This window comes from Platichthys flesus, chromosome 3, assembly GCF_949316205.1.
Source record: "Platichthys flesus chromosome 3, fPlaFle2.1, whole genome shotgun sequence".
NCBI classification, from domain to species: Eukaryota; Metazoa; Chordata; class Actinopteri; order Pleuronectiformes; family Pleuronectidae; genus Platichthys; species Platichthys flesus.
Window position 1 is genome coordinate 28,207,517 of NC_084947.1, and position 27,841 is coordinate 28,235,357.

The following is a 27,841-nucleotide window of genomic DNA, read 5'->3' on the forward strand; positions in this document are numbered from 1 at the left end:
GTTTACATCTTGTTAACCCTCTGTATTTACTCTTGTGAAGTCTTCACTTGATTGTTGACTATGACACAGATACATCTACTTCCTGGAGGGTGTTCTTGATCTGGCCAACTGTTGTGAAGGGGTTTTTCTTCACCAGGGAAATAATTCTTGTCATCCACCACAGTTGTTTTCCGTGGCTTTCCGGGTCTTTTGGTGTTGCTGAGCTCACCAGTGCGTTCTTTCTTTTTAAGAATGTACCAAACAGATGATTTGGCCACACCTTATGTTTTTGCTATCTCTCTGATGGGTTTGTTGCGATTTTTCAGCCCAATGATGGCTTGCTTCACTGATGCTGACAGCTAATTGCACTTCATATTTAGAGTTGCCAGCAACAGATTCCAAACATAAACACCACACTTGAAATGAGCTCTAGACCTTTTATCTGCTCCTTGTAAATGAAATAAGGAGGGAATAACACACACCTGGCCATGGAACACCTGAGTAGCCAATTGTCCAATTACTTTCGGTCCCTTAAATAGGGGGGTTCCACATATAAAATGTGATGTAATTCCTACACTGTTCACCTGATTTGGATGTAAATACCCTCAAATTAAAGCACAAAGCCTGCACTTAAAGCAATTCTTTATTATTTCATTCAAAATCCATTGTGGTGATGTACAGAGCCAAAATAATGAAAATTGTGTCAATGTCCAAATATTTATGGACCTAACTGTAAATGTCTCTGCTTGCTCAAGGTTACTATTGCATGTGTGAAAGCAATGAGATTTATGACTTGGCAGCAGTAATGCCGGTAACGTGTTACTTAGTACGAGAAAATAAAATGATATCGACTAGCAAAGAAACTGGGGTATTTTCTAAATATAATAATAATGAATGTGAACTGACCTGTATTCTTATGCAACCTTATTAGCAGCGTCCTCGTAACATGGCACCAACAACACAACAGTGAGTAGCAATAATAAAAAAACGAATATAAAATGCATGAAACATATAACTAACGCTGAATCAGTGGGAGCCCTGAGCCTGTTTCTCTGCAACAAGGCGGTCCCATCTAGGGCTAATGGGTGACACCCGCAGTGTGTTGCTGATGTCCAGTCTACTCCATCATTTCGTTTTGGTTGCCGTCACAGCAGAAAACCCTGCTTCGCACAGATATGATGTCGGAAATGGCAACAGAGTTTTTAGTGCTGTTGTGGGGATCTCAGGGTATTCGGCCGTGACTTTAATCCGGAACACCGGCAGAGTGGTTTTCTCGAACATACTTTTAAGGCCGCTGTCATCTGCGATATCCAGCAGCTGATCTTCATCTTGCACAGACTGGATATTCACCTGGTTTGTTGACAAATGGGTCCGACAAATACCGTGTGGGTTTGTGTGTAGCGAAAAAGACACGTTACCGAGACAAGCGTCTTGACATGCGTAAAGCATGGGTCATAACAGAGAGGATCCAGTCATTTTTCCAAATAAAATGCTGTTCAGAATCAGATAATAAATCAAACGAAAATAATGTAAGTTACCAAATGACTCACGGCCCGGTACCTGTCCACGCCCCGGGGGTTGGGGACCACTGTGGTGGATGACAAAGATGCCCCTCTCGCAGCTGCCAGTTGTCCAAATTTCAAACTCCGATGGCTGAGAGATGCAGGTAAAAGGGAGCGAGTAAAAGAGCTTCTGACAGCAGAGTGCCGCCGCACAACTACTCCTGCAGCACAGAGACCCTGCCAGTGTGCTCCCACATCTGACAGCCAGGGTGAGATGGACTTTTTCACATTTGAGGCAGAGCCAGAGGAGACCTACTACCTGAGGTCAGCCTAAGACCTTCAGATTCTATTTACCACATACCACAATCAGATACTGGGGTGTTATCGGCAGCTGCTGAATGTAACTAATAATGTAACTTGTAATCTAACTTAGTTACTTTTAAAATCAAGTAATCTGTAAAGTACTTTTTAAAGGAGTAGACAGTCATCAGTAATCAGATTACTTTTTCAAAGTAACTGTGGCAACACTGGTTGGCAGTGCACATCTTGAATGAAAAAGACACAGAGAGGAGCAGTACAAAACTAACAGAGGTTTATGGTCCAAACAGTGTCTGAAAATAACCTAAAGTAGGGCTACGTTGTAGCACTAACGGGCCCGAGCACAGGCGATTTCAAGTCTGTTGCGGTCGATGAAGAAAGCCTGTTCGATAACCAAGCGCTTGTCTCTGTGTTCCATGCGTTTGCGCACTGCAGCAAGGATAAACGCTTTGCTTCCTGTAGCCAGCAGGTGGTGCTATCGTATTAAGTCATATTGTCTTTGTAGATGTCATCAGGTCGAGACTCTTGTCTTAACGCCGAATTATAGTCGGGTTGCACGCACGCACACATGCACGCAAGACACGCAACACGCCCCTTTCGTGCCCTCTGGCGGCTTGCGTGCTTCTGCCAATTTTTCTGCCAAGTACACGACAAAGCGACGCGAGCCTCACGCAGCCTGCAAGGCTTGTGATTGGTCTGCTTACTACATCCCGTCCGGAGTATAGTTTCCGGTTTCATGCCCCACAATACGCGAAAATCACGGAAGATTTAGAAGAACGAATATGGAACAAATAGATGAGCACTTGGCAGAAGAGATCCGAAAGTATGACCACTTGTATAACCCGTCACTGACTGGCCGATTTGTCCGTCAGAAATAGGCTATGAGGAGCCGGACTGGCGATGTAAATAAACAGTCGACGAATAAGAAGACGTCTCTTCTTTGTGTGTTTTGTCTTCGGAAAAAAAAGTTACTCTGCCTAGTGTTCTGGCGGTGAATTGCGGTGCAACACGTGCAGCACGTTAGAGAAGTATAAACCAAAACGAGTCCGTCGATGCAACTGCGTGGCTTCCGCGGTTGCAGTCGCAGGACTATAATTCAGCCTTCACATGTCTGGTTTGGACTGGATTGGACCAAATATGTCCAAGATACAGAAGCTCGTGTTTTGATGGCGTGTAATCAAACTTTGAGGCCGCGCCACGGTCACACCGTGAGACAAGAAATCGATCTTTTAATAACTTTTCATCTCCACCTTGTTGTGATGAGACTCAACTAAATTTCACGTTGATCTGATGAAAGCTCTACAACAAGTACATCAAAGTAAAAGTGTGGAATATGGCCAAAATGGCTACCAAAACCAAAATGGCGGGCTTCCTGTGTGGTTTAGCATATCGGTCCAAGAGACTTATTTTGTTTGTCTTGAAAAGACACATGTCCTTATCGATGTTTGTAGATTTAGACCAATCGTAGTGCCGAGGCTGCCCTTTAGGGGGCGCTAGTCAGTTATTTTGCCACGCCCATTCCTGAAAACCATCTGAGTGTCTTCAGGGGGGAGCTGTTGATACACACATGTAGTTTGAGGGAGCTGGACCCATGAACACGGAAGTTACAGCAATTTCGTGTGTCATGGCGAGTTGAACTTTGATGCCACGCCATTAATAATCCGCATGATGAAAAGTCACAGTAATCGTAAGCCTACATTATCAATGTCTTGAGACCCATTTGACACAATTTGACATGGTTTCGCAAAGTAGATGAGGAGAAATACATCCAAGTGTAAAACGTACCAAAAGCAAGACATTTCCTGCTGCCACCAGGGGGCGCTGTGATTTTAAGTAACGATTTCTGTGTAGATGTCTTCAGGTCTCGACTCATGTCTTACATGTCTAGTTTGGTTTTCGATTGGACCAAATAAGTCTGAGATACAGAAGCTTGTGTTTTGATGGCATTTCATCAAACTTGAATGCCACGCCACGGTCAGACGAAAAGTTGTTTTTTTGATAACTTTAGATCTCCATTTTGTTGTGATGACACTCGTTTAAATTTTAAGTTGATCTGATGAAAGCTCTACGACAAGTACATCAAAGTAAAAATATGGAATATGACCAAAATGGCCACTAAATCCAAAATGGCGAGCTTCCTGTTAATTTTTTCATAATGGTCCTTAAGGCTTGTTTGGGCATCTGGTCATGATACACAACTGTCTTGATTTCCGTGAGGATCGGTGAATGCTAAATGAGGGGCTTTTCCGTAGGTGGCGCTGTTGAGCCATTTTGCCACGCCCATTTCCGAATACTCCAGAATAGGTAAATTTACACCACATTCTAATTTACTGCAAACTTTTACAACTTTTTGAGCATGTTGAAAAATTCTCGGAATAATCCTTTCAATTTCAATAGGGCCTCCCACCGGAGGTGCTCCGGCCCTATTTAACCCTGTAGGTGTACTTCTCGATCACTATATCAGTTCCATCATCCCTCTGACATCGTCGAATAGGGGGGCATTTTGATGTTGGCTCAAAATGTCAGCAATCATCGATGGACGATGGTATAGTTCATCAGCCCAACCCTAATAGGGCTGTCACTTATTCAAACATCTAGTAAAAGAAACTACAAGCCACCACTTCCCACTTTATTTATTCAACTGTATCTATTGCAGCTCTCCTTAGTAGAACGATAAGCCACTGTGGGCTAAACACTGGACATATCAATGACGCGCACACCAAACCTTTGAAGTTCTGAGTGGATCATTTAATTGTCCCGATTACATGCTGAACATCAAACTACACTTATGTGTGTTGGGACATGGTTTTTATGAAACCACAGGCCTACTCTTCGGCCTAAACGTGTAGTCAAAAGCCTGAAAACTGTATGGTCTCTGTTCTTGAGAAAGCCTCCCTAACGCAGTCTCCCAGGATGCTGCATGTCCTTTTGTTCCGGACAACTTCACCCAGAGGTGTGAAAAGCCACCAGGGTCAACTCCAACTGGTAACTCTGGCCCCAAAGCCAGAAGACTGGCAGGACAAACTGCTAACTGCAAAGCAACCTCTTTTCCCTTTCCAAGGACGGATAAAATAACTGTGCTTAATAATTATACTAGGCTAAGTAAGACTGTTTATTCGATTCTGTGTGATGTTTATGAGTATGATATGTGTTGAGATATTTTGGATTATAAGTTATTCGAAAGTAAGTTTAGTTTGTAATGCTCTTCAAGGTCATCCTTTGCATTTCAGTCTATACTGTTGGTCTAATTTAGCATCCTCACAGACACACGCATATCTCTTCACCTCATTAAATCTTCCCCTGCTAACGGTCGTAAAACCACTTCAGAAGGAGTGGGGGCAGTTACCTTTCGGGTGGCTAGCGACCATCTTGAAAGCATGCTAAGGAAGGTGTGAACTTTTATTTAAGCCACCATCTTGGGAAGCACACTGACTTACATAGACACACACACACTAACATACACATCTTTGTTTAGTTAGTACGTTGTTAGTAATTTGTGTTTTTATACTTTATTGTATTCATAATAAATGTTTTTCTTTCACACATGTTCTTTCATTAATGTTGCATAAGTGAATTTTGCCAACCTCTACACTGTCAAGAACTCCATATCCGCCCCTGTTCATTATATAATCTTTAATAGTAAATATTGAGATTTTCTAATTGAACTGGATCTAAATGAGAATGAGCTTGACATTTGATTGTTGGTCTCTGTTACAAGGTTGGTGCCCCGTCTTTTAAAAAATATAATTACAAATTGTATTATTCTTAATTGATAATTGTACTGTTTTTCATAAATAATTCCATTATTCTTAATTGATTAATTTATCGTTTTAATTAATAATTCCATTTCAAACCTCCTGGTCCAATGCAATACCGAAAATATAATGCACTCATAAACTAATCATTTGGGGTAAGTTATCTTAAATATCTTAACTTTTATTTAAAAGGGACAGGGGACATTAATTAATACAAGCACAATGGTTCATATAAATGTGCCAGAGTCTCTTAGACAAATTTCCATCCTGAAGTCCTAGGCAGGATGATGTTCAAAAGAGAACAGACAAAGAAAACACAGACAAGGAACTTACATACTGTATACAAGTTATATTGCTACCTGCAATTCTGCTGCGTGTAGCGGTTATCTGTTGTTGACACTGGCTGCCGATCAGCTGCAGAGCTTCCAATGCCAACTCTAGGTTTTAACATAGGGTTTGCATTGAAAATGGCCATAAATGTGTGAGTGTGTGAGAGAGAGTGAGACTACTTCGTTCATCTCAGGTTCTTTACGTTAAATTTTAAGACCTATGTCCTCAAATAAATACCTTTACTATACAGTATGAAGCTGTGTTTCTTCCATTCCTGCAAATATTTCACAATAAAAACACTGGAAAGCTTTTTATTTGAAATTTGACATGCTACAGGAAGTGGTGCAAATATTGGGAATCGCAGGGAAAATCGCTGAGACTTCAAAACTTTGGAAGAGCAGCGCAGCTTCCGCAGCTGAACAACAGCCGGTGGGGCCATTCTAATCTGTCAACATGGACGTGGAAATTAAAAGCTAGCACAACCGCAGCCGGTGTATCTTGAGGACACGCAACAAGAAAAGTGCTGCTGGTTATCCAGGCCTTTTATCATGGACACTGGTAAAGAATAGTTAAACTTTTAAGGTTTTAAGGTTTGGACCAACACAGCATCTTACATTTTGCTATAACCAGTAACCTGAAGTCTTCTGTAATTGAAAGATATCAACGCACTTTAAAAGCTAACTTGAAGATATTTTACAGCCAACAATACATGGTGCTACCTGGAAGTATTCAAAAGTGCTATGCAGGTGAACTCAGAGATTACAGTTTAAAAACCTGCATAATACTTTTCCCATTTGATAGTGAACAAGATTAACAATTAATTTTAAGAAGGGAGATCTGGTTCTGATTCCTCATTTTCCCCTCCCCCATATATAGACTCAATGATTACAACAGTGTTAATTTCGTTGACGAAAACGATGACGAAATATATTTGTTAACAACCCTTTTTCCATGACGAAGACGAGACGAAGACGTAACGAAAACGGATCTTTGAAAATAAAAACTATGACTAAATCTATTTTTAACTTTCGTTGACGAGACGAGACGAAAATGTTGGTAGTTGACAATAATCACAATAATTTTTTTAACATCATCGTATCAGGCCGTCATGAAGTATCAGGAGCGGGCGAGTGAGTCTGTGTGTCTGAGTGTGTGTGTCCTCCCAGACAGCGCCGCCCCCTGCCCCGCGCACTCGCTCCGAGACACAAGATCAGAGCTAGTGCACGTGAAGAAGCCTCTCAGTGACTCACTGCTTCTTGACTATGGAAACAGTGAAAACACAGAGTTTCTCTGGTCTCAGCTGATCAGAGATCAGCGCCTCAGCTTCTTGACCAGAGCAGAAGCTGCAGTTGGTTTCTACCGAGCTACAGTTTCTTTGTTCGCCCCCAGTCTGACCTGCTCTCCCTTTTTGTTTTCACATTTAAAATTAAATATATATTTTTGAGCTATGAGGCTCCAGCTATATGTTTTCATAGAAAAGGAGTTTAATGTGGCTATTAAATGTGACTAAAACTAGACTAAAATGGAATTCGTTTTCGTCGACTAAAACTAGACTAAAATGTAATTAGTTTTAGTCGACTAAAACTAGACTAAAACTAAGAAGGATAAAAATAACTAAATGTGACTGAAACTAAAATGCATTTTCGTCAAAAGACTAAGACTAAGACTAAATCAAAAATAGCTGCCAAAATTAACACTGGATTACAATGGGGAATCTATTATGGGCACGTTTCATGAGAAAGAGTTGTAAAGGGTAAAAATGGAAAAAGACAGAACCTATGAGCTGGCGAACTTTTTTAAATGGCCAAGGGTATAAAACAGGTTTATGTGCACTGGGTCAAAGCCTAAGATCTGAAAAATTCATAAATTTATCAAATACCACAATCATCTGATAATTGTTCGGAACCCAAGCCAGTTTGTCTTCACATTCTATCTGGGTAAAGGCATTGGGCCTCATTCACCAACCGTTTTTGAGAGAAAGATTCCTAAAAAATAGACTTTCTTAGCTGAGATTTATTCTTAAGTAATAACATAATCTACACTGAAGACCACTCGTACATACACTTGACAACTACAATTCTTGTGTAAAATAATCAGTTATTGTGACGAGCCATGGCTTCTCATATTATTGTGTTTGTTGTGGCTACTATCCTCAAGTAGTTGGAGTATTCCTCCTACCTGGACATGACAGAAGAATTCAACTTGCCTGGTAATTCACAATGTCTCATGTGTGGGTGGGACTGAATAAATAAATAAATTGGAAATTTTGTGACATTAAAGAGGCCCACTTGTAAACTTAACATTGAAGAGTTGTGGGATTGTGTTCAGTAGGAGATTATTTTTAGTGTATTTTTCTTGAGTATTTACAAGTTCAAATTTCTTTAAATTAGGAATTACCTTTTATATTGTGTTGCAGTGCTGGTTTGTAATATCTTGTTTTGTCTGTTTTTCCCAGGTTGGCCGAAAAAAGCTTTGCTGTATATCTTAGTTTTGAGCACTGGGCCCCACGGATTGGCCTTGACCAAATGTACAAAACAAACATGATTTTTGATACCCCTTCATGCTCATTGTTTATATTGATAGTTGAAATATTCAACTATACCAGTTGAGATGGTTTACTTTGTTAACAATCAAGTATATAAGAATGTACATATTGAAATGTTACAGTTTTGATTTTCGTTAAATTGTTTATTGGCCTATAATTGATCATCACTCCCAACAATTTCTAGTGCCATAAAATTGCAAACCTGTTGTTGATATTAACTGATTAATTGGTATAAAAAAACACCAGATATGAGAGCTTGTAAAATTATATTTATAAATATATATAAAACACATGCAAGCTGATCTACAAACGGTGCACACTGAGGATTGTGTGGAGAATTACACACAGTGTCCATTTAGACTGTCTGTCTTAATAAGTATGCAATATACATATATATACACATATATATACTGTATATAAAACTATCGCGAGATGGAGATGCAAATACTTGAATTTTGTACACGCAATTTGATTTACGAAGCCTGAAAGTAATTGCAGGGATTGTGACTGGGTGTATATTTAATACGTTTGAAAGGTAGGTGCTAATAGGCGCAGCGTTAAGCACAGATGGCTGCAGCCAAACAAAGCTCATTCATTTACAGCCACTTAAAAACTGAAAATTTACCTCAAGCCTAAAGAAAAATGTTCTTTAACATTCACTATGTCTTCCTATTTCCCTCTTTTTGCCAACATAACATTTTAACTGGGGTTTTATTTTTTTCCGCAAGTTGCACTTGTCTCCAGTGCATTCATCTCCTCCGGTGCTCTTTCCTCCCTCTCCCTTCCCCAGCTGCTTCTTTGTGGAACCGCTTGTATTGAGAGACCTCACCACTGCCTGTACCCCATCTTCGATCCCTCTTGCCAGGACACTGATGGCTAACGTCAGACCACAAATGCCTCTGACCAGCTGCCTGGTGTGCGCTACAATGGCCCAAGTTTCGCACCCAAGCACCCTTTGCTACAGCCAGTCAATGGAACCTGCTGCTAACACTTGCAAATCACACATTTAAATAAGACTGCCTCTACCATGTATGCACCTGTTATCATTCATGTGATTATTTCTAGTAGATCACCCACAAAACACCAAAGTGCCATCTGTTATTAATCACACATAATTTAGTACTCTTTATTTGGGATCTTAAAAGATCAGGGTCAAAATGGTTATACAAATTCTGGGTTCTTTTTTTCGGTCTGGGCTCACAGTTGCAATATATTCCTCAAGGGAATTTTTTTTTTATGGCAGATCTGTATGTTGTACCAACGTGGCGACAATCAACTTCATGTAACCCACTTTTAAGTTTAACAGTATGTAGGCCAGGATATATTGATATCCTATTGATATATCAAGTCAAAGATATATTATACAATCTGACAGTTCTCTTTTAAACTTTTCAGTTATATCGGAATGATTATCACTTAAAAAATGTCATGTTATCTGTAAGTTTGTTTGTTTGCTGCCTGTAACGTTTACCATATAAGTGTTGATATTGTATTAAACTGTGCTGTGTTTGTGTTGTGTCGTCACACCCTAACCCTAACCCTATTGACTTCAATTCCATTAACATTATCTCCAATTGTAGGTTATGAAGGACAAAATGTACACATGAACACTTTTTTTGGTGACCAGGTAAAGATAGAACTGTTGAGGTCACATTTTTGTATGCATTGCATTCAAGTTCTTAATAATTAAACAATTAAATGTTGGGACTTGGTACTTGTGAACTATAGGCCTACATTTGTAGTCAAAGCCTTGACCACATGGGTTTTTCTTTGTTCTGGCGGAAAACCAGAGCCTCTAGAACTCAGTTTCCAAGGGCGCGTCAACCTTAAACAGAGGTGGGAAAACTGACGGAGGACAAAAGTTTCAATCACTATTGGTCACTCTGGGCGCCATGACCCTTGAGGTCACCAGGCCAATAAACTGCATGAAAAGAAGAGTTTGTGTCAGTACGTGTCGCAGGAAATTTTGGGAGAATTTTCGTTTAATGGCTGTTCACAGGAATCTACGGCAGCCCAGAAAACTCAGGATTTGACGCGGGGTACCAGTTTCTGGTCTTGGAATGTAAGGACGTGACCCCCCTGCTCCTAAGTCTAGGGTAGGCTTTCACATGCAAATGACAATGCTCTGAGCTTTACAAATGCAAATCAGGATTGTTCCCCTCAGTGCAGATAACACCCTTTTCTAAAAGATACCAACTAAACTATCAGGCTTAAGTACACCAGGCTTAAAATAAATATAAAACCGCAGTTTTTCATTGGCTAGGCCAGTTGTCATTGTACAGTATTTGTGCTGTAAGTAAATAAAGCTTTGACTCATCATATACCTTGTGAATTGTTTTTTTCCCTGTACAATATGTTATATATTATGTTATACAATATATAACATCAAGCATCACATGAATGAATGTATAATCTTCATTAACTGCAGTGCTTTTGTTAAATGGTAAATGGTTTTGTATTTATATAGCGCTTTTCTAGACTTGATGACCACTCAAAGCGCTTTACAGTACAAAGGCTTACTAATAATTAATATTAATATATACATTTTTAGCAATCATATTATTATTAATATTATGTGGGAGGGGTTTACCCACATGTTTTATATTTTCACAGGGGGACCAATAGCAACAGATCTACCAGCCCATCACAAGTGACTTTTCGTTTCAAAGGTCTGTGGTTTCATCTAATGGTGAAGTGCGGCACTGCCCCCTCACTAGCCCCCACCATTGTGATACGGCTCTCACCCGTTTGTGTCACAGGTTTAAGCGGAATTTCGCATCCTGTAAATGGGCACTAACTCCCAGGAATTAGGCGAGTTTGCAGGCGTTTGCAGTGGCGAAAATGCATTTTTTCGTGCAGTGTCCCCACTGCTGTTAGCAGACAGCCTAAATTCAGAGTTTTAGAGGAAGTCTACAGTGTAGAGGGTAACAACCAATTGAGCCTGAACTGTTCCCTTGCGTGGCCCCCGTACTGCAGACAGTCGGGTCAGATACAAAGTCCCAAATCCTTGCATTCTGGGTTTGGTTAGTCATATAGTTCAATATCCAGTATGTTAGGAGGAGGGGGGTTGGGTTGGTTGCAGAGGTGGTGGTGGGTGACTGGGAGCTATGTGCTGTGGGAAGGGGATTTGAGGAGTGGGTGGGGTACTATAATAGGGGTGCAGATGAGGGGGGTTGCAGCATGGTTTGCAGGGTGTGGGGAGGGGCTGGTGCCTGATCAAGCCTGTTGAAGACCAAGCTGACCCTGCCTCGGTTTTAAGGAAAAGAGAGGAACCATCTGCAGTAAAAACAAATTTTTCTCAATGGTGCATTTTGCCAAGCCCACATTTGCCTGCATGCCAACTCCTATGTCACTTAACAAGGTGATATACAATGAAACGAAAAGACCCATTAAGCCTCAAACTGTGTGGCGCACCCCACTGGTGGGGCGTTGAGGCCCAACAGGTGGGACGCGCGACCGGGAGGGGGAAATGTGAGGCGGAACTAATATTATAGCCAAACCAATGTTTTAATGTCTGCATCTCTTTAACGGGGGAGCAGTAAACAAATCGCTCTTTCGCCGCAGCCAGGGGTCAGCCCCTTCAGCCCCTCTGCAGCGGCTCCCTTTACAGTGCACACTCTCAGGCCCCGGGGCTCCGCACCCTGCCCTACTCACTCTCTCAGAGACACACCTAGTGAGATCAGTGCTCGTTCACGTGAAGCAGCCAGTCAGTGACAAACAAGAGACGCTGTTCAAAAACCAAGTTGAAAGAAAGTATGGAGAAGCCTGACTTGCGCTTGAGTTCACAGTCAATGGGGTAGGACATGAGGAGAGACCAGTGTGGATTTTATGTCTGAAAACTCTATGAGACCCAAAAAATTCAGAAGACTCTTAGAAACAATACACCACAGTCACATGCATGTGTTCTTTTTGGTCGAGCCTTATCCTCTTTGTAACAAAGTGATTATAATTTAATACATTTTTTCTCTATTATTGAAAAAGGACAGACTGATGGAGGAATGTAGTGATAAATGTCCCCAAAAGTTATGGCACTATTCTTTGAAAAAAGTGACAAAAGCCACAAAAAGTAGTTTATTTCCACATCAGAAATTCCTGAAAGTAATGTGGATTTAATGTTCATGTGAATGTTATGTAATTACACACGTTAAACTTGGCCCATTTTGTCGGGCCTGGGGAGAGGGTGGGGCATGAAAAATATTTTAGACCCAAAGTGGGGCATGACAGAAAAAGTTTGATAACCACTGCATTAAGCAGAGGTGTAAAAAATACTCAATTCTTGTACTCAAGTAAAAGTACCTTTACTTTGGTGAAATTTTACTTAAGTACAAGTAAAAGTACCCATATAAAAATCTACTCAAGTAAAGCTTAAATGCAGTTCATTTAAAATGTACTTTAATTAAAAGTTACTTATTTACCTCCAACACCTCGATGGCGGCCACTCCTATACAGTGCAATCCAAAAACAGTTATTTTTAATTAAAGGAGAATCTTTACAAATATAAGTGGAATGACATTAAACATGTCAAACATTAAACATTTAACATGTTAACACAACAATTAAGAACTTTTGGGAGGACATATCAAGACATGAACCACATGACAGCTAAAATAAAAGTTAAAACGCCACTGTCCCACTGTATATTTAAACTTTTGGTTCAACTTTGGTCCACCTTTAGAGCACTAGTCTACAAACTTCTTGTTGAGTTTGAGCATTATATAGCTGTTGGCTCTTTTGCGTTTGAATGCAAACTGCTTGCTGAGATGTGGCCGCAGGTTTTCTTCATCTGATTTAATCTCAACTGGCGGAAAACATGAATAGTTCACATTCATATTTCACCATCTAAATTCTCAACTAGTTCATAGTTCATTTCATAGTTTTAAGGTGGAAAGTGAGAATGAAAGACTTAACTTGTTTTTTAAAGAAAACTTTATCCATCACTACCCCTTGCCTTAAACCAGGGGTGTCCAAACTTTTTGACCCAAGGGCCACATACAGAAAATAATCTGAAGGATTTGGCCGCTCACTCCGCCACGCCCCCTGCCCTGGAGCGGACTGTTGACAGTTTGACTCAACCGTGTCGCTCGGGGGGGGGGGGGGGGGGGGGGGGGCGTTGTAGCGTGGCGGCGTTCTGAGGGATGTGGTGGCGTTCTGAGGGACAGCTGGCATTACATTTCATTTAGCTGACGCCTTTATCCAAAGCGACTTACAATTAAGGACGGTGCATGGTCCTGCAACCCACGGCTGCAACTTTTCACGCAGTTGTGTCGATGAACTAGTTTTAATTTATGGTTCTCCAAGGGTTGTACGTGTTGTAAAGCAATTCACCGCCAGAACACTAGGTGGAGTAACGTTTATTGTTGAAGACGACCTTGGAGACGCCTTCTTTGTAATGGTAAATGGTAAATGGATTTGTATTTATATAGCGCTTTTCTAGTCTTGATGACCACTCAAAGCGCTTTACACTACAGTTTCACATTCACACACACATTCATACAGTGCATGTACTTGCAGCACTTTTGTTATACTATGGGGGCCATTCAGGGTTCAGCATCTTGCCCAGGGACACCTCGGCATGCAGATGGTTCAGACTGGGGATCGAACCGCCGACCTTCAGGTTGGAGGACGACCACTCTACCCCTCCGCCACAGCCGCCCACAGTCGTCGTGTGTGGCAGTCGTCGTCGACTGTTTATTACCTGTTCTGGAGGAAATTTTTTTCCAGGAATTGCAGACCATCTGCATGTCCTTGTATTCTGTCAATGACGGGTTCTTCTAGTGGTCATATTTTCGGACCTCTTCTGCCAAACGCTCCTCTATTTGGTCCATATTTGTTCTTCTAAATCTTCCGTGGTTTCTGCCGGTATTATGTGGCATGAAACCGGAAATGTGACTCCGGAAAGGATGTAGTTAGCGGACCAATCACAGCCTTGCAGGCTGCGTGAGGCTTGCGTAGCTTTGTTGTATAGTTAAAAAAATTGGGACTTAACCCTTAGGGTACAAACCCAGACAGAAAGAATCAAGAAAGTAAAATTTCATCAAAAATATAGCAACAGTTTATGTTATATTTTAAGACATTGATGCATGCAAATTAAAAATGGATGGCGGGTCGCAGTTGGCCCGCGGGCCGTAGTTTGGACACCCCTGCCTTAAACTGTACTTCATATTTATCAATTACTAAAATAAAAGTTTTTTTTATTCTGTTTTATTATTGCTAATTTTGCCTGTTTATTTATTCATACCCTTCAAACAATAGGCACAACAAATCAAGATTTTGATACATTTATTTTGAATTGGTTTCTTTTATTTTGATAAGGCACTTCCTGAAAAATACGGAAAAGATCGCTACTGGCAGGTGTGCCTCGCTGTTGGAATGAACGTGTTCTTTTGAACGCGTTCATACACAACACTGTCTACCACTGCAGTGAGAATTGCCTTGCGCCTTGAACTATGTTTTTTTTTTTACTCAGTAACGGATTTAATTTCCAATGTAGCGAAGTACAATACTTCGGTCAAAATCTACTTAAGTGACCCTTGGTATGCCCATTTTGCCACAGATGATATGGTTCCTTAGGGGTATAATGATGCTTTTACAAATGATGGATTGTTTTAGTGTATTTATTGCTTCCTAAGTTTTTTCTGTTCGGTAACACCTATACAATGCAGCACTTCCATTAGTTTAATTATACAAACAGAAATCAAAGACCAATTACTCAACACATTACGTTGGGACCAGAATCAGGACAGGGCTTGAATAACACTGACAAGATGTAAATAATTGAATCACCAAAGATTGGCAGGCAGTAAATCTGCAGCTTTTGGGGTCCCATGGCCCTGGACCAGGTGCCCATATCACCTGGCTGCTAATTTAGTTCTGATGTCAGTACACAAACTAAAGACTTGTTGATCCCTACAGATACCAACTAAACTAACCACAAACCACACACAAACATATATTTTCCATTTCCCCATTTCTTCTGGGGGTTTTTTAGAGCCAAACCCCCACCACCACCTCACCCTCACATCAATGTGTCTGCTAACCAGATAACTGTAATGACACAGCGTGAAATAATCTAGGAATGCCATTAAAGTATTTCCAGAGCACATCAACTAACAGCACTGCGGCTGTTAGTTGAATAGAGATCCAACCAGGAGGCTGAGGCTATACACGCTACACTGACCGTCTGATTTGAAAAAAATTACAGGGCTTATTGTTTTTCAAGACATGTCCTTGCATAAATGGCCAAAAAATATTGGATAAATATCAAAAGAACAATACAAAGCTTTACACACTTTTATCATTACCTGTAGTTCACAGTTTGGCCTATGTAAAAATGCAGTTATCTATGTTGCAAACACTGCCTGTTGTATAACGTTGAATATACTTTGTCTTATCTTGAAGTGAACGATTTGCCCTCATTCATATCAGAATGATAACAAATTCCAGTAGCATCTTGATACTGCTAAATGTAGACTCAAGGTTCACTGTGATGGATTTTGCAGTGCATGCAAATTTTATTGCCTTCAAACAGTGTACTCATTTTAAGCTCATTTAAGTGTGCTCAAAATAAAAAAAAAATAAAATCAAAGCCAAAATATTGGTATTGACATCCTGAAACAAATCCCTGCAATATAAATATAATTTTCCGTCTCAAAGTTGCATTGGAAAAGAGGGGAAAAGAGTAAATTGCTTAAGAGGAAATTAATTTGGTGCAGAATTGAAAAACATGAACCACACTGAAAAATATCACATACGATAAGAAAAAAAAACAGAAGTCGTCTTGTTTGTGCTGCACATCTTAATTTTTTAAATCTCTTAAAAATCCAGACTAATTTCTGTTACATTCGTTGGATTTATATTCACAATAAATTAAAAACTTTTATTTCAGGAATTATCTAGAAAGCAGCATCAGTATCTGCCACAACATAAAATTTGCAACTGCCACATTCAGGTACTGCACTTGAATGAAGAGAAACACTTTATTCCATCAGGACCTGCTTTACTGTCTTTACTGTTTGAACAATACAAATGAGAGATCAGGATTTTAAAAGCGCATTTCAATAAACCGATGCAGACTGCAAGAGCCTCCTACTATCTGTCTGTAGTATTTTTTCAGGAAGCTTTTACAAAACAACTGAGAATATGATAGACTGTGTTGTGCAAGTTCACACCTCTCATGAAATAGTTCAAAGTTCAGTTCATACAAGTAAACATGAATAGTTCACCATTTAAATTCTGAACCAGTTCATAGTTCAGTTCATTTCATAGTTTTAAGGTGGAAAATGAGGCGCCTGGCTGTTCACACCGGACGTGCATATCTCAGCACCGGTCAGCCCGCGATTCTGCTTTCTCCGCTTGTTTTTGTATGTAACCCGTTCAATGTACTGGTTTAGGGGTAACTGAAGATGGTCTTCATATCCCCCCCCCCCTCTCTCTCTTTTTATCTATATGACTGTTTGTGTGGATGGGCAGGGGGACATTTAGTTATGTAATTGGGAAAATTAAAACTCCAGGACAACAAAAAGGGAATACAAAGTATGGGATGCATATTCGATCATTAAATCATATGAAAATAAGTCATCAATATCGTTTGAATCCATTTTTCAGTGTGCGATACGCTCGCGGCGAGCAGAAAAATTTACTCGACGCCGAAACCATCGGTGCACGGCGCGAGGCACCCTTGGCACGGCGTGGCGCTTCTACGTCCGGTGTGAACAGCAGCAAAGGTTTAACAGGGGGGTGGATGGGAGGCGCTTGGCTTTCCTTGGCGCTGCACGGCGCTTCAGCGCACCCGGCATAGACAGCGTCTCTCCTCAGGAGAAGGAAAACATTTCGTAATGTTTTAGCTAGACCTCAGATAATATGAACGTGGTCACTGTTCAAATTCATTATTTGTCATTGAGTTGCGTTCTGTTCATCGTTCTCATAAAAACTCACATGTTCAATAGAATGCGTTCATGAACAACATTGATGATAGATATGGAAAATAATTACTTTGAACTGTATAAAAAATGTTGGTATTAAAAAGTGGGATTTTCCCTTGTTTGACAAAAGGTTTGTCATGACTCAATAAAGACTTCCAGATGGAAATTTCTAGTAGTGTAGCTTTCACAGTCAATTATAAATGTGACAGAGATTCTGCAGATGGAAGTCCAGTACAAAGAAAGACTTGCCCAAAGGGTACAGTTTTAAACGCCAATCAGCGCCAAGAATGACACAATGTAAACAAACATAAAACTTAATGTTAAAATCGGAATACTACGTCAAATACTGAAATTTATAATATAAGTAAAAACACTAAAATTAGACAGATTAGAATACATTTCAAATTCAGAAATAAAGCAAACTACAATGTAAAAAAGTTTAAAAAGATTACTGACAAATAGTTTTTAAAACTGAAATAATGTTCTCATCCATTGCTTGTGAGTGATTAAATCCTTATCCCGGCACTAAGAAAATATTTTTTGCCACAGTTTACTCCCGTATTTGAATAATTTATTTGTATTTGATTAAAGTACAATATATATCTATATATATATATATATATATTATTCTATTATGAGATAAAATCTCATATCATTCGATTTACAACCAACATTTACATGTTGATTTGTTCTACTGCCGTTGTTTTTTTTTCAGTGAGGAAGCATGGTCAATTGTGTAGAGCACACTATTTCATTTCTGTTGTAATAGGTTGGCACAAAGTCAACTTCCAGCTACACACTGCCAAACAGGGAGATCCCAGCATTTCTGGTTGTGTGCCAGGCAGGAATACCACCAGGTCCAATTTCCTGCATTTCCTGACCTGCTTCCAAAACTACATGCAACAACTCCTCCCTCTTAGACTGAGGATCTGTGTCACTCTGTCTAAGGTCTTTATTCAGTCTCCTCTCATCATCTTTTTCTGTCACCACGAGGATTTCTCTTAAGTTTTACAGTTTCATCTCTTTGGATTCTGCTGTAGGTTGGAGCTAGGTGAGCAGCATGTCACCATTCTTTGCACTAAACGTTTGTCTCTTGTTTAATACAATTTTAAAATAAAGAATCTTGTGTAAGTTTACGTTTTTCACGAGTTTTTACCAGCACTGACTTTCATGTTGTTCTTGAGGTCTGGGAAGTTATTAAGGAGTAGTGTAAACACAGACTGGTCCCTTTTAGTTCAGATCAGATTCAAACTTCTCTGCCTCAGTGGGGCCTTTAATATTTAGGCCCAGTCACATGCACAGATAGACCCCTAGTGGTGCTCAAGCACTGGCCCTTTTGCCCTGGATGAGAAAAGTGCCCTTCTGCTGGATCCCAATTTTTTCTTCATTCATCAATATTTAAGAATACAAATGACTCTCTCTGTCATTAATTCCCCCAAATTTTTTGATATCTGATGGGGCATTTATTTGAGTTCTTGTGAGAATTTCACCCCGACATGCTCCGCGGCGCTCACAAGCCCCCCCCATAAAGCATAATGCCAAGAAAAGAGAGACTCCAAAAGCAGAGAGCAGGGAACTGCAGCAAGCAGCTCAGGGTAGCAGCTCTCTTTTATCTTGGATCCGGCCAACAACTTATAAAACAGATGAGGGAGAATCAGTAACCCTACCTGGTCCAGGGGAGCCATTATTTATTTATTCAGTATTATTATTTTTTATTTCATAAACAATTTTTGGGTTTGAGCACCTGCCCCTCAAAATGCCTGTGCACGTGCCTGTTTAGGCCCAACCTGTTTCTATTTCAAAAGATGCATTAACTGCCTTCAAATGTGGTTTTGTTTTGCAGCTTTGAGCATGCTTAGTACACTGGCTCCACTCTGTCTGCCTTGTGGCCATAAACATCATTTGAATGTCCCATGACCATTACACTGAATGGCTACATACAAATGACCCCTGTAACTGCATATCCTGAGGAATCTTTGAAGCTTATAGCCTGATTTTTCATGAAGCATGCATGTGTAATCACGAGAGAATACATTTTTTTTAGGTTTTGTAATGACAATGATAGCTTTATCTTAATTCCCTCTGTTGAAGCTTTTCCATTGGTCATGATATCTAATAACTTGAACAAGGAAAACTCATAAAAAATCTAATGATGTTTAATGTCAAGAATGCCATACTATTATTGTATGGTGAAAAGAAAACCAAGTGTTGGATGGTGAATTTTCTCACCATTCTCCACACATAATTGTCTCTCAACATTTCCATGAGCTGTTTGCTTTAATGTGCAGCGCTAATGCAGTCACTATAATGTACATCACATTTAGGGAAGTCTTAAAATGATCCATTATAAATCAACGATGACATGGAATATCCACAATCACTCAGAGAGTATAGATTTGTCTGCTGCCAGCTCTAAATATACAGACAGCTGAATATATGGTAAATGGTAAATGGATTTGTATTTATATTGCGCTTTTCTAGTCTTGATGACCACTCAAAGTGCTTTACACTACAGTTTCACATTCACCCAATCACACACACACATTCATACAGTGCATCTATCCCAGCACTTTGTTATTCTATGGGGGCCATTCAGGGTTCAGCATCTTGCCCAAGGACACTTCGGCATGCAGATTGTTCAGACTGGGGATCGAACCGCCGACCTTCAGGTTGGAGGACGACCACTCTACGCCACAGCCGCTGAAATAACTTACTGTCATTAACAAGCCACAAGCCACAGGAATTGCCCTAAGTGAACGCTCAGTATGAACTATGTGCACAATGAATATGTTATAAAAATCAAACCTTTACAATAGTTACCAAGTCTGAAGCTTTGAAGATCAATTATGAGCCATTCATAGGAATAACTTTGGCTTAAGTGCAAAAATATCCCTTGGACTGACTGGACCATATGACCACTTACTTTCTGGGATTACCCTTGTACCAAAATATTGATAACTAAAACTAAGCATTTATTTATGGATCACCAGAGTTTATTATTACCATTAACAAAATGGACCAACACAATCAAATATTTCCATAACAAATTTGAATTCAATTTTAAATCTTTGTAATTTCCAACATTATTTAAAGCTTGGATTTTCATCCAGTTTCCCAGCAGCTCTTTTCCAATATAGCTTGTATTCCAACAGCTTGATTTTAACAAGTTTTTATAAGGCGACTTTTTTATCCATTAACAAAACTAGGTTGTTAGTTACAGTTTCTTATACCCTTGATGTATTCTGCTTTATTAGAAAACCTAATTCTAACTCGCACACACGTCCAGCATCAGCCCAATATAATATGGATAACCTACATGTTCAGTAAGTCCGTGGTGTTTTACCTGTTTGAACTGCTCTTCATAGGTCCACTCAGGTTGCTGGGACTGGGGTTGTCCCGATGGAGACTCTGCGCGAAGGGCTTGGGTGAAGGCTGTCTGGACTCTGGCCATCAGATGCGTTGGAGCTAGACCAGTCGCCTGGACCAAGGATTGCCCGTGCTGGTAGTGGTCCAACCCGTCCCCGTCATCCTGCTCATCACCATCCATGATCTCCAGCTCCTCCGTGTCATCTGCCTCCTCGTTCCCCTCCTTAACGCTGTCCGATTTGGATGAGTCCCCGTCAAATATGCGGACCTCCTGGATAGGGAGCGTCATCCCGTGGGACGTGTTGGTAGCTCCGCCAGCCAGAGCGCCGTGCATCGCTGCTTGGTAGTGGCGGAAAGCTAGAGCTTGTTGATGTATCTGGGACTCAGCCATTGACTCAATATCTTTCTCTCGGAGCTTCTCCTCAACAGCCAGACGCGCTGCCTGTTGCCGCTGCAGGTTCTCCATGACTGCCTCGAGCTTCATGCCGCCGCTGCCGGCCTGGTTGGATAGGATACCGGAGAACGGGTTATGGGAGGAGACGGAGGGAGCCTGGACTGGAAGGCTGCCGGCGGACGAGAAACAGCCTTGCTGTGAAGGGACGAGATAATGGTCAGGTAATGATTATTACAGGCACTTAGAAAATAAAACACACGCTCTACCTTTATACTGAGACAGTTATGGTGTCCGATCTTGAAGTGTGTGTATTTGAAGACAAGCACAGCATCATACAAGCCAACGGGATAAAGTTGCACTATTTGGCTAAAACACTTTTTGACTCATCGAAATGTTTAGTAGATTTGAAAAATAAGAAAAAGTTAAATCCTGAACGCTTACCAATGCAGATTTAGTTGCTACACGTGTGTTATCAACCATGCTTCTCTCTGTTAGCTGCGAAATATTATCAAGCGGATCACAAGAGTCTTCCTTCAGTCCTGGTAAATTTCTGCACTCACTCAGCCTCCAGATAGGCTAGTGTCGATAGTTGGCTGAGAGAATACTTGAATTGTGTGATGAATAGGAGAGTCCCGAGCTGCGTTTGGCAACAAGTGGCAACTGAAGTGAGAATGACCTCTGGAGGCAGAGATCAGCTCTCCTGCTCCTTCTGCGAACAACACGTCAATAATGGAAAATACAATATGAAGAGAGACACGGTTACACCAGTGCTAGTCTGCTCATCCCCTGCTCCCATGAAGCAGGAAACCTCAAGTACCCATGTAAACATTACAGAATAAATTACAAAATTACATTTAATTGATTAACTATATTATGTCATCGGCAATATGGTATGCTGTTATAAATTACCTTAGAATAAAGAAGTTTTTCAAAACTTTTGTAGTTGAGGCTACATGGTAATTATAGGATAGAAGTAAACTGATAGGTATATCTTTTCGAAGTCATGGAATATTAATATTGCAACACAAAGCCAATTGAGATGACAATCAATGACAATTGAGACATTCGGTTTGCCATTGTTTTTTATATAAGTATAATGCTATTTTAAACAATATGCTTAACATTTAATTAATTATTTATTTTCTTTTTTAAGTATTTATAAAAAAACTGATGTTCATGGTCATCTGTATGCTGTATGCCCGGTGTTCTCCCTTCTGCAAACCAAGGTCACACAACCCCATAGAGATTGTGTCTGTCCACTATCCGATTAAATTATTGAAATTAAACAATAACAGAGCGAGAACTCCACACAATAATTGAATACAAATTAAAACAACCTCTGAAACAACACAGGGAACTAAGAATTTTAAATGTGGTCTTTTAAACATTAGATCACTGTCAACTAAGGCTATTTTAGTTAATGATCTAGTCTCCGATTACAACATAGATTTATTATCCCTCACTGAGACGTGGCTGCATCCTGATGAATATGTCAGTCTAAATGAATCTACTCCCCCCAGTCATATAAATTCACAGGTTCCCAGAGAATTTGGGTGAGGAGGTGGAGTTGCTGCTATTTTTAACTCCAGTCTATCAATTAATCCTAAACCTATACTCAGCTACAAATCATTTGAATGTCTGGTTCTTAGTCTTCCACGCGAATCCAGGACACACCAACAGCCAATCATATTTGCTGTAGTTTACCGTGCTCCCAGGGCTTATATTGAATTTTTAACAGAATTCCCTGAGTTTTTATCAAACTCAATCCTAAAGCAGATACAATTATTTTTGTTGGTGACTTTAATATTCATGTTGACAATAATAAAGATTGCCTTAGCGTAGCATTTATTTCGATACTAGACTCAATTGGTTGCAGTCAGTGTGTACATCAACCTACTCATTGTTGTAACCACACACTTGACCTTGTATTATCATACGGTGTCGGAATTGAAAATTTAACAGTACTTCCGAACAATCCAGTTCTATCAGACCATAATTTAATAACCTAAGATTTTTCAATAACTGAATATATGCCACTAATAAAAAACTCATTTTCTAGATGTCTACCTGATAGTGCTGTAGCTAAATTTAAGGAAATAATTCCAATTACATTTAAACCAGTATTATCCGTAGATATAAAGAACAAATTCTTTAAAAACCTGAGTTCCATTGAGATCGACCACCTCGTCGATAGCTCTACAGACTCATTACGATTAACATTAGATTCAATAGCCCCTCTAAAAAAGAAAAATGTCAAACATAATAAATTAACTCCGTAGTATAATTCCCAGACAAATGAGTTAAAACAATAATCAAGAAAACTAGAAAGGAAGTGGCGATCCAGAAACAATGTTGAAAACCTCATAGACTGGAAGAATAGTGTTAAAGAATATAAAAAGGCTCTCCACAAAGCAAGAGCCGCCTACTATTCAAAACTAATAGAAGAGAATAAAAACAACCCCAGGTTTCTCTTCAGCACTGTAGCCAGGCTGACAGAGAGTCACACCTACACCGAACCCAGTATTCCTTGATCTCTAAATAACAGAGATCTCAGAAACGGCAGAGAATCCTACCCATTACTTAAACAGCTTCTCTCTGATCACCCGTGATCAGTTTACCAAAATAATCTCAGGTTCTAAACCAACAACCTGTATCTTAGATCCCATTCCTACAAAATTACTTAAAGAAATTCTCCCCCTAATTGATAGTTTGTTACTTAACACAATCAATCTGTCATTATCATCAGGTTATGTAACACAGTCTTTTAAAGTAGCAGTAATCAAACCCCTTCTCAAAAAACCCACCCTAGACCCAGAGGTTTTAGCCAATTACAGACCAATATCTAATCTCCCCTTCATGTCTAAAATCTTAGAAAAAGTTGTAGCCCATCAGCTGTGTGAGTTTCTCCAGGAAAATAATATATATGAAGACTTTCAGACGGGGTTTAGAGCCAATCAATGACAGCCTTGGCAAAAGTCACTAATGACCTTTTAATATTTTTCTGATGGCTCTCAATTCATGCAAATAATGATTCAATGAGTCATCTGTGCGCACCAAAGTTAACCATGGTGTTCCACAGGGCTCAGTGCTCGGCCAAATTTTCTTCTCATTATATATGCTTCCACTAGGAAACATTATCAGGACAAACTAAATTTCAACTGCTATGGTGATGACACCCAGTTATGCTTGTCAATAAAACCTGAACAAAGTAATCAATTAACTAAACTTTGAGCATGTCTCAAGGACATAAAAACCTGGATGACCCACAATTTTCTCTTATTAAACTCAGACAAAACAGAGGTTATAATACTTGGCCCCAAACACCTTAGAGATACATTATCTAATGATAAAGCTGCGCTAGACGACATTGCCCTTGCTTCCAATGAAACAGTCTGGAACTTGGGAGTGATCTTCGATCCTGTTGTATGCTGTTTTACATTTTTTTTCACACCTGATATGTGTGGATGAATTTTAATGATTTAAATTCCCTCATCCTCTGGTGGTGACATTTACGTACCGAGCCACAGACTGTACATGACGATGTGCATAATTATTTTGGTTCATCTTAGAAGTCTGCATTTGTTATTATTTTATGAAATTGTGATGCTGTTGTTAAGAAAGCTTTATATATAATTTATTAGATTATCTTGTTATTGCGTGGCCACAAATTAGTAATTTATCCAACGATGTCAACAGGAGCTCCGTAATTTTCTAGTGATCATATTATATTGTTATATTTTATTTTTTATTTCTTTAAAAACTTTATTTAATATTCATATTAATATAATTAATAAAAAAAAATTGATACGAGAGTTACCGGATCTGGCAGCAAGAAGTAGGCAAGAGAAAACATGTTCAGAAGAACCGTTCATTTTCTTCAATATTCTATTCATGTTCAGAAGAACCCATTGAAGTTAAATAACTGTTAATAAGGATATTTGAGAAGTTTGGATTTTTTTAGCAAAGTTTCTTTTGTGGAATACCTGATGCGGCCCTTTTTCACCCAGATACTGCCTCCATTGGCCCCCAGGTAATTTGAGTTTGCGACCCCTACTCTACAGCTTGTCCAAAATGCAGCAGCACGTGTCCTGACGAGAACAATGAAAAGAGAAATGAAACTGGCTTCCAGTTAAATCTAGAATAGAATTAAAAATTCTCCTCCTCACCTTCAAGGCCCTTAATAATATAGAGCCTTTTTACCTTAAAGAGCTGTTAGTACCTTATAAACCCACTAGAGCACTCCCCTCCCAGAATTCAGGCCTACTTGTCATCCCTAAAGTCCCTAAAAGTAGAGTAGGAGCCAGAGCCAAGCCCTTTGCTGTGGAATAATCTACCACTTTCAGTTCGGGAGGCAGACACTATGGTAACTTGTTCTATTTTATGACACATGACACACAGATCTTATTTTTCCAGCTTCTCCTTCCTCTTCTCCATCCCTAACCCCCTTCCCCGGAATCCCTTTGCTTTATCACCCACAGATCCAGGGCCTCTGTGGCCGCACCATGGATTGCGGTTTTTGGATCGCGCATCATGGGTCGCGGTGATGGATCCAGTGTGGCGGATTCCATTCAAAGTAACTGCGGCAACACTGGTCATGTGTCATAAATTCCCTTTGCGTCTTAGCGTCATCAGGGTTTTTTGCCTTGATACAATGATACAGGCCGAACTTTTGGGTACACTGAGGCTCAAGGTAAATCTGCCTGGCTATTGGTTTGTATGGTAGTATGATGAAAACCATGTGGCCCACTCAGTAGATCAGCCATCAATACCTCTATGCCATTTTAAACTAAACTCTTCCTATTTTAGAACATAGGAAAAGTAACGTTTTGCCGCACTAATTAGCTCTCACTATAAGCTTTATCAAACAGGAAGGTTTTGAGCCTACTCTTAAACGAACAGATGGTGTTAGCCTCCTGAGCTGAAAGTGGTATATTACTCCACAGGAGAGTGGCTTGATGGCTGAAAGCTCTGGCTCCTACTCTACAGTAAGGGTCAGTTTGCTACTGTAATTGTGAAGTGACATATGTTGTATGGCCTGTGGGGATCCTGATTGTTTCAGGTTCATTCAGTGATTGAATATTGTCATTGCATAGTCAGCTAAGTGTGCTTAGTTTATAGTGTAGCAAACTTAGTGTTACTCTTGATTTTATGATTAGAGCCATAAAGACATACATTTTGTATGTATTAAGTAAAGTTCTATTAAAACAAATCTTCTTTCATATTGCTACTGCTACAGTGCAGTCTGAGAATCAACCAGACGCAGGTTTTTTTACATGGCAGTGTCTTATTTTAGATGCATTTGAGAGTAGAAGAGCATTCTGAATTATTATTTTACATTCTAAACACTTCACACATATTTCTATTTAAAGGATACACAGTATTTTTTAATGTAGAAATGTGTTCTAAGTAAACACAGTGTTGAGCTGACAGTTTGCTGTAGAACAGCGCTCTCCAGTGTCTGCAGAAGATTATACTAGAACATCTTAAGTGTTTGGGACTCCCCACAGGGTTTCATACACACAAACACACACACTAGGGTAACTCAAACTCTTTCATACAATCAAAATTTGCTTACATGGACTTGCATTCATGCATTAATTTGAGTTATTTCTCATTTGTAAATTTAGGTTGCCCAAATCCTTCCCATAGTTTACCCTATCCTAACCTAATCAAATTATCAGCCCCTTGTCATTTGGACATCCATGTCTCCTCGCCCCAATTCATTCCCTTTTAGCTGGACTTTAGTTAACATTTTTTGTATATCAATTTATTCAAATTTTGACACTGTGTGATTGACCATCTGTATGAGATAAAAATAGCATAGCACAATCTAATTTCATAAGTTGTAGTCCATTGAGTGCTAAGGTCAATCATAGATTTCCCATATTTTGCAGCATTTATTCAAGATTCAAGATTTTTATTGTCAAATGCACAACAATAACATTAAGCAGTCGCTGGCAGTGAAATGCTTGAGTCTCAGGCTCTCTTCTAACAATGCTCAAGTAATAACAACGTATACAATAAAATAAGATAGAAATAGTGTAAAATAGAATAAAATGGAATATCAAAATTAAAAATAAGAAAATAATGTATATATATGTATAAATATATATAAACAACTGAGTGCAAATATGCAGATATGTCACGGAGCAATGAAACAGATTTCAATGAAACAATGAAACAGATTCTATAACCTCTCATGACTTAGGTACAAGTTTTTGCATTATATGACTATTGTCTTGACATTTTTATTTTTCTCTAACTATATGCTGTTGTTTTTTACCCAATGCACCTCCCCATGGTAAGTATTTATCATGCATACTCAATAACACAATATAGAAGCCTCATAAAATTCAAATACAACACATGGCTATATTTAGGAGGGTGAGAAAGTAAGATATAGATAAGGGGAGATAAAAGCAAAGCAGATATGGAGATCAATAATGATCCGTGTTATTGACCAGCTTCAATCAAATCTATAGATCAAATGTAAATATATATAGATCTAATAGGTTTTACCTAAGCAAAGGCAGGGAATATGGGACTGAGCAAATTGACAAACCTGAAAGTACTGCAATAGGTTTGATAGGGTAAAATGAAAGTTTTAGTAAGATAATCATTTATTAAGACAGTGTCAATGAATAAATCCTTGACATAAGTGAGCAATACTGAATACTCATTTACACATCACGAGTGAGAACTATATTGCATATAACTTAAATTAATTAAGA

At 39.5% G+C, this 27,841-nt stretch overlaps 1 protein-coding gene across 1 annotated transcript in view; it reads right to left on the reverse strand.

The window, feature by feature from the left end:
* Window positions 1-21,590, reverse strand: part of arid3c (AT rich interactive domain 3C (BRIGHT-like)) — an 84,721-nt gene extending 63,131 nt beyond the window's left edge. Inside the window, exons 1-2 of the mRNA XM_062381163.1 lie at window positions 21,552-21,590; window positions 20,694-21,305 (exon numbers count right to left, since the gene is read on the reverse strand). Coding sequence (XP_062237147.1) covers window positions 20,694-21,305; window positions 21,552-21,590 — 651 coding nt within the window. The remainder of the gene's footprint in view (window positions 1-20,693; window positions 21,306-21,551) is intronic.
* Between the last annotated feature and the right edge of the window lie 6,251 nt (window positions 21,591-27,841).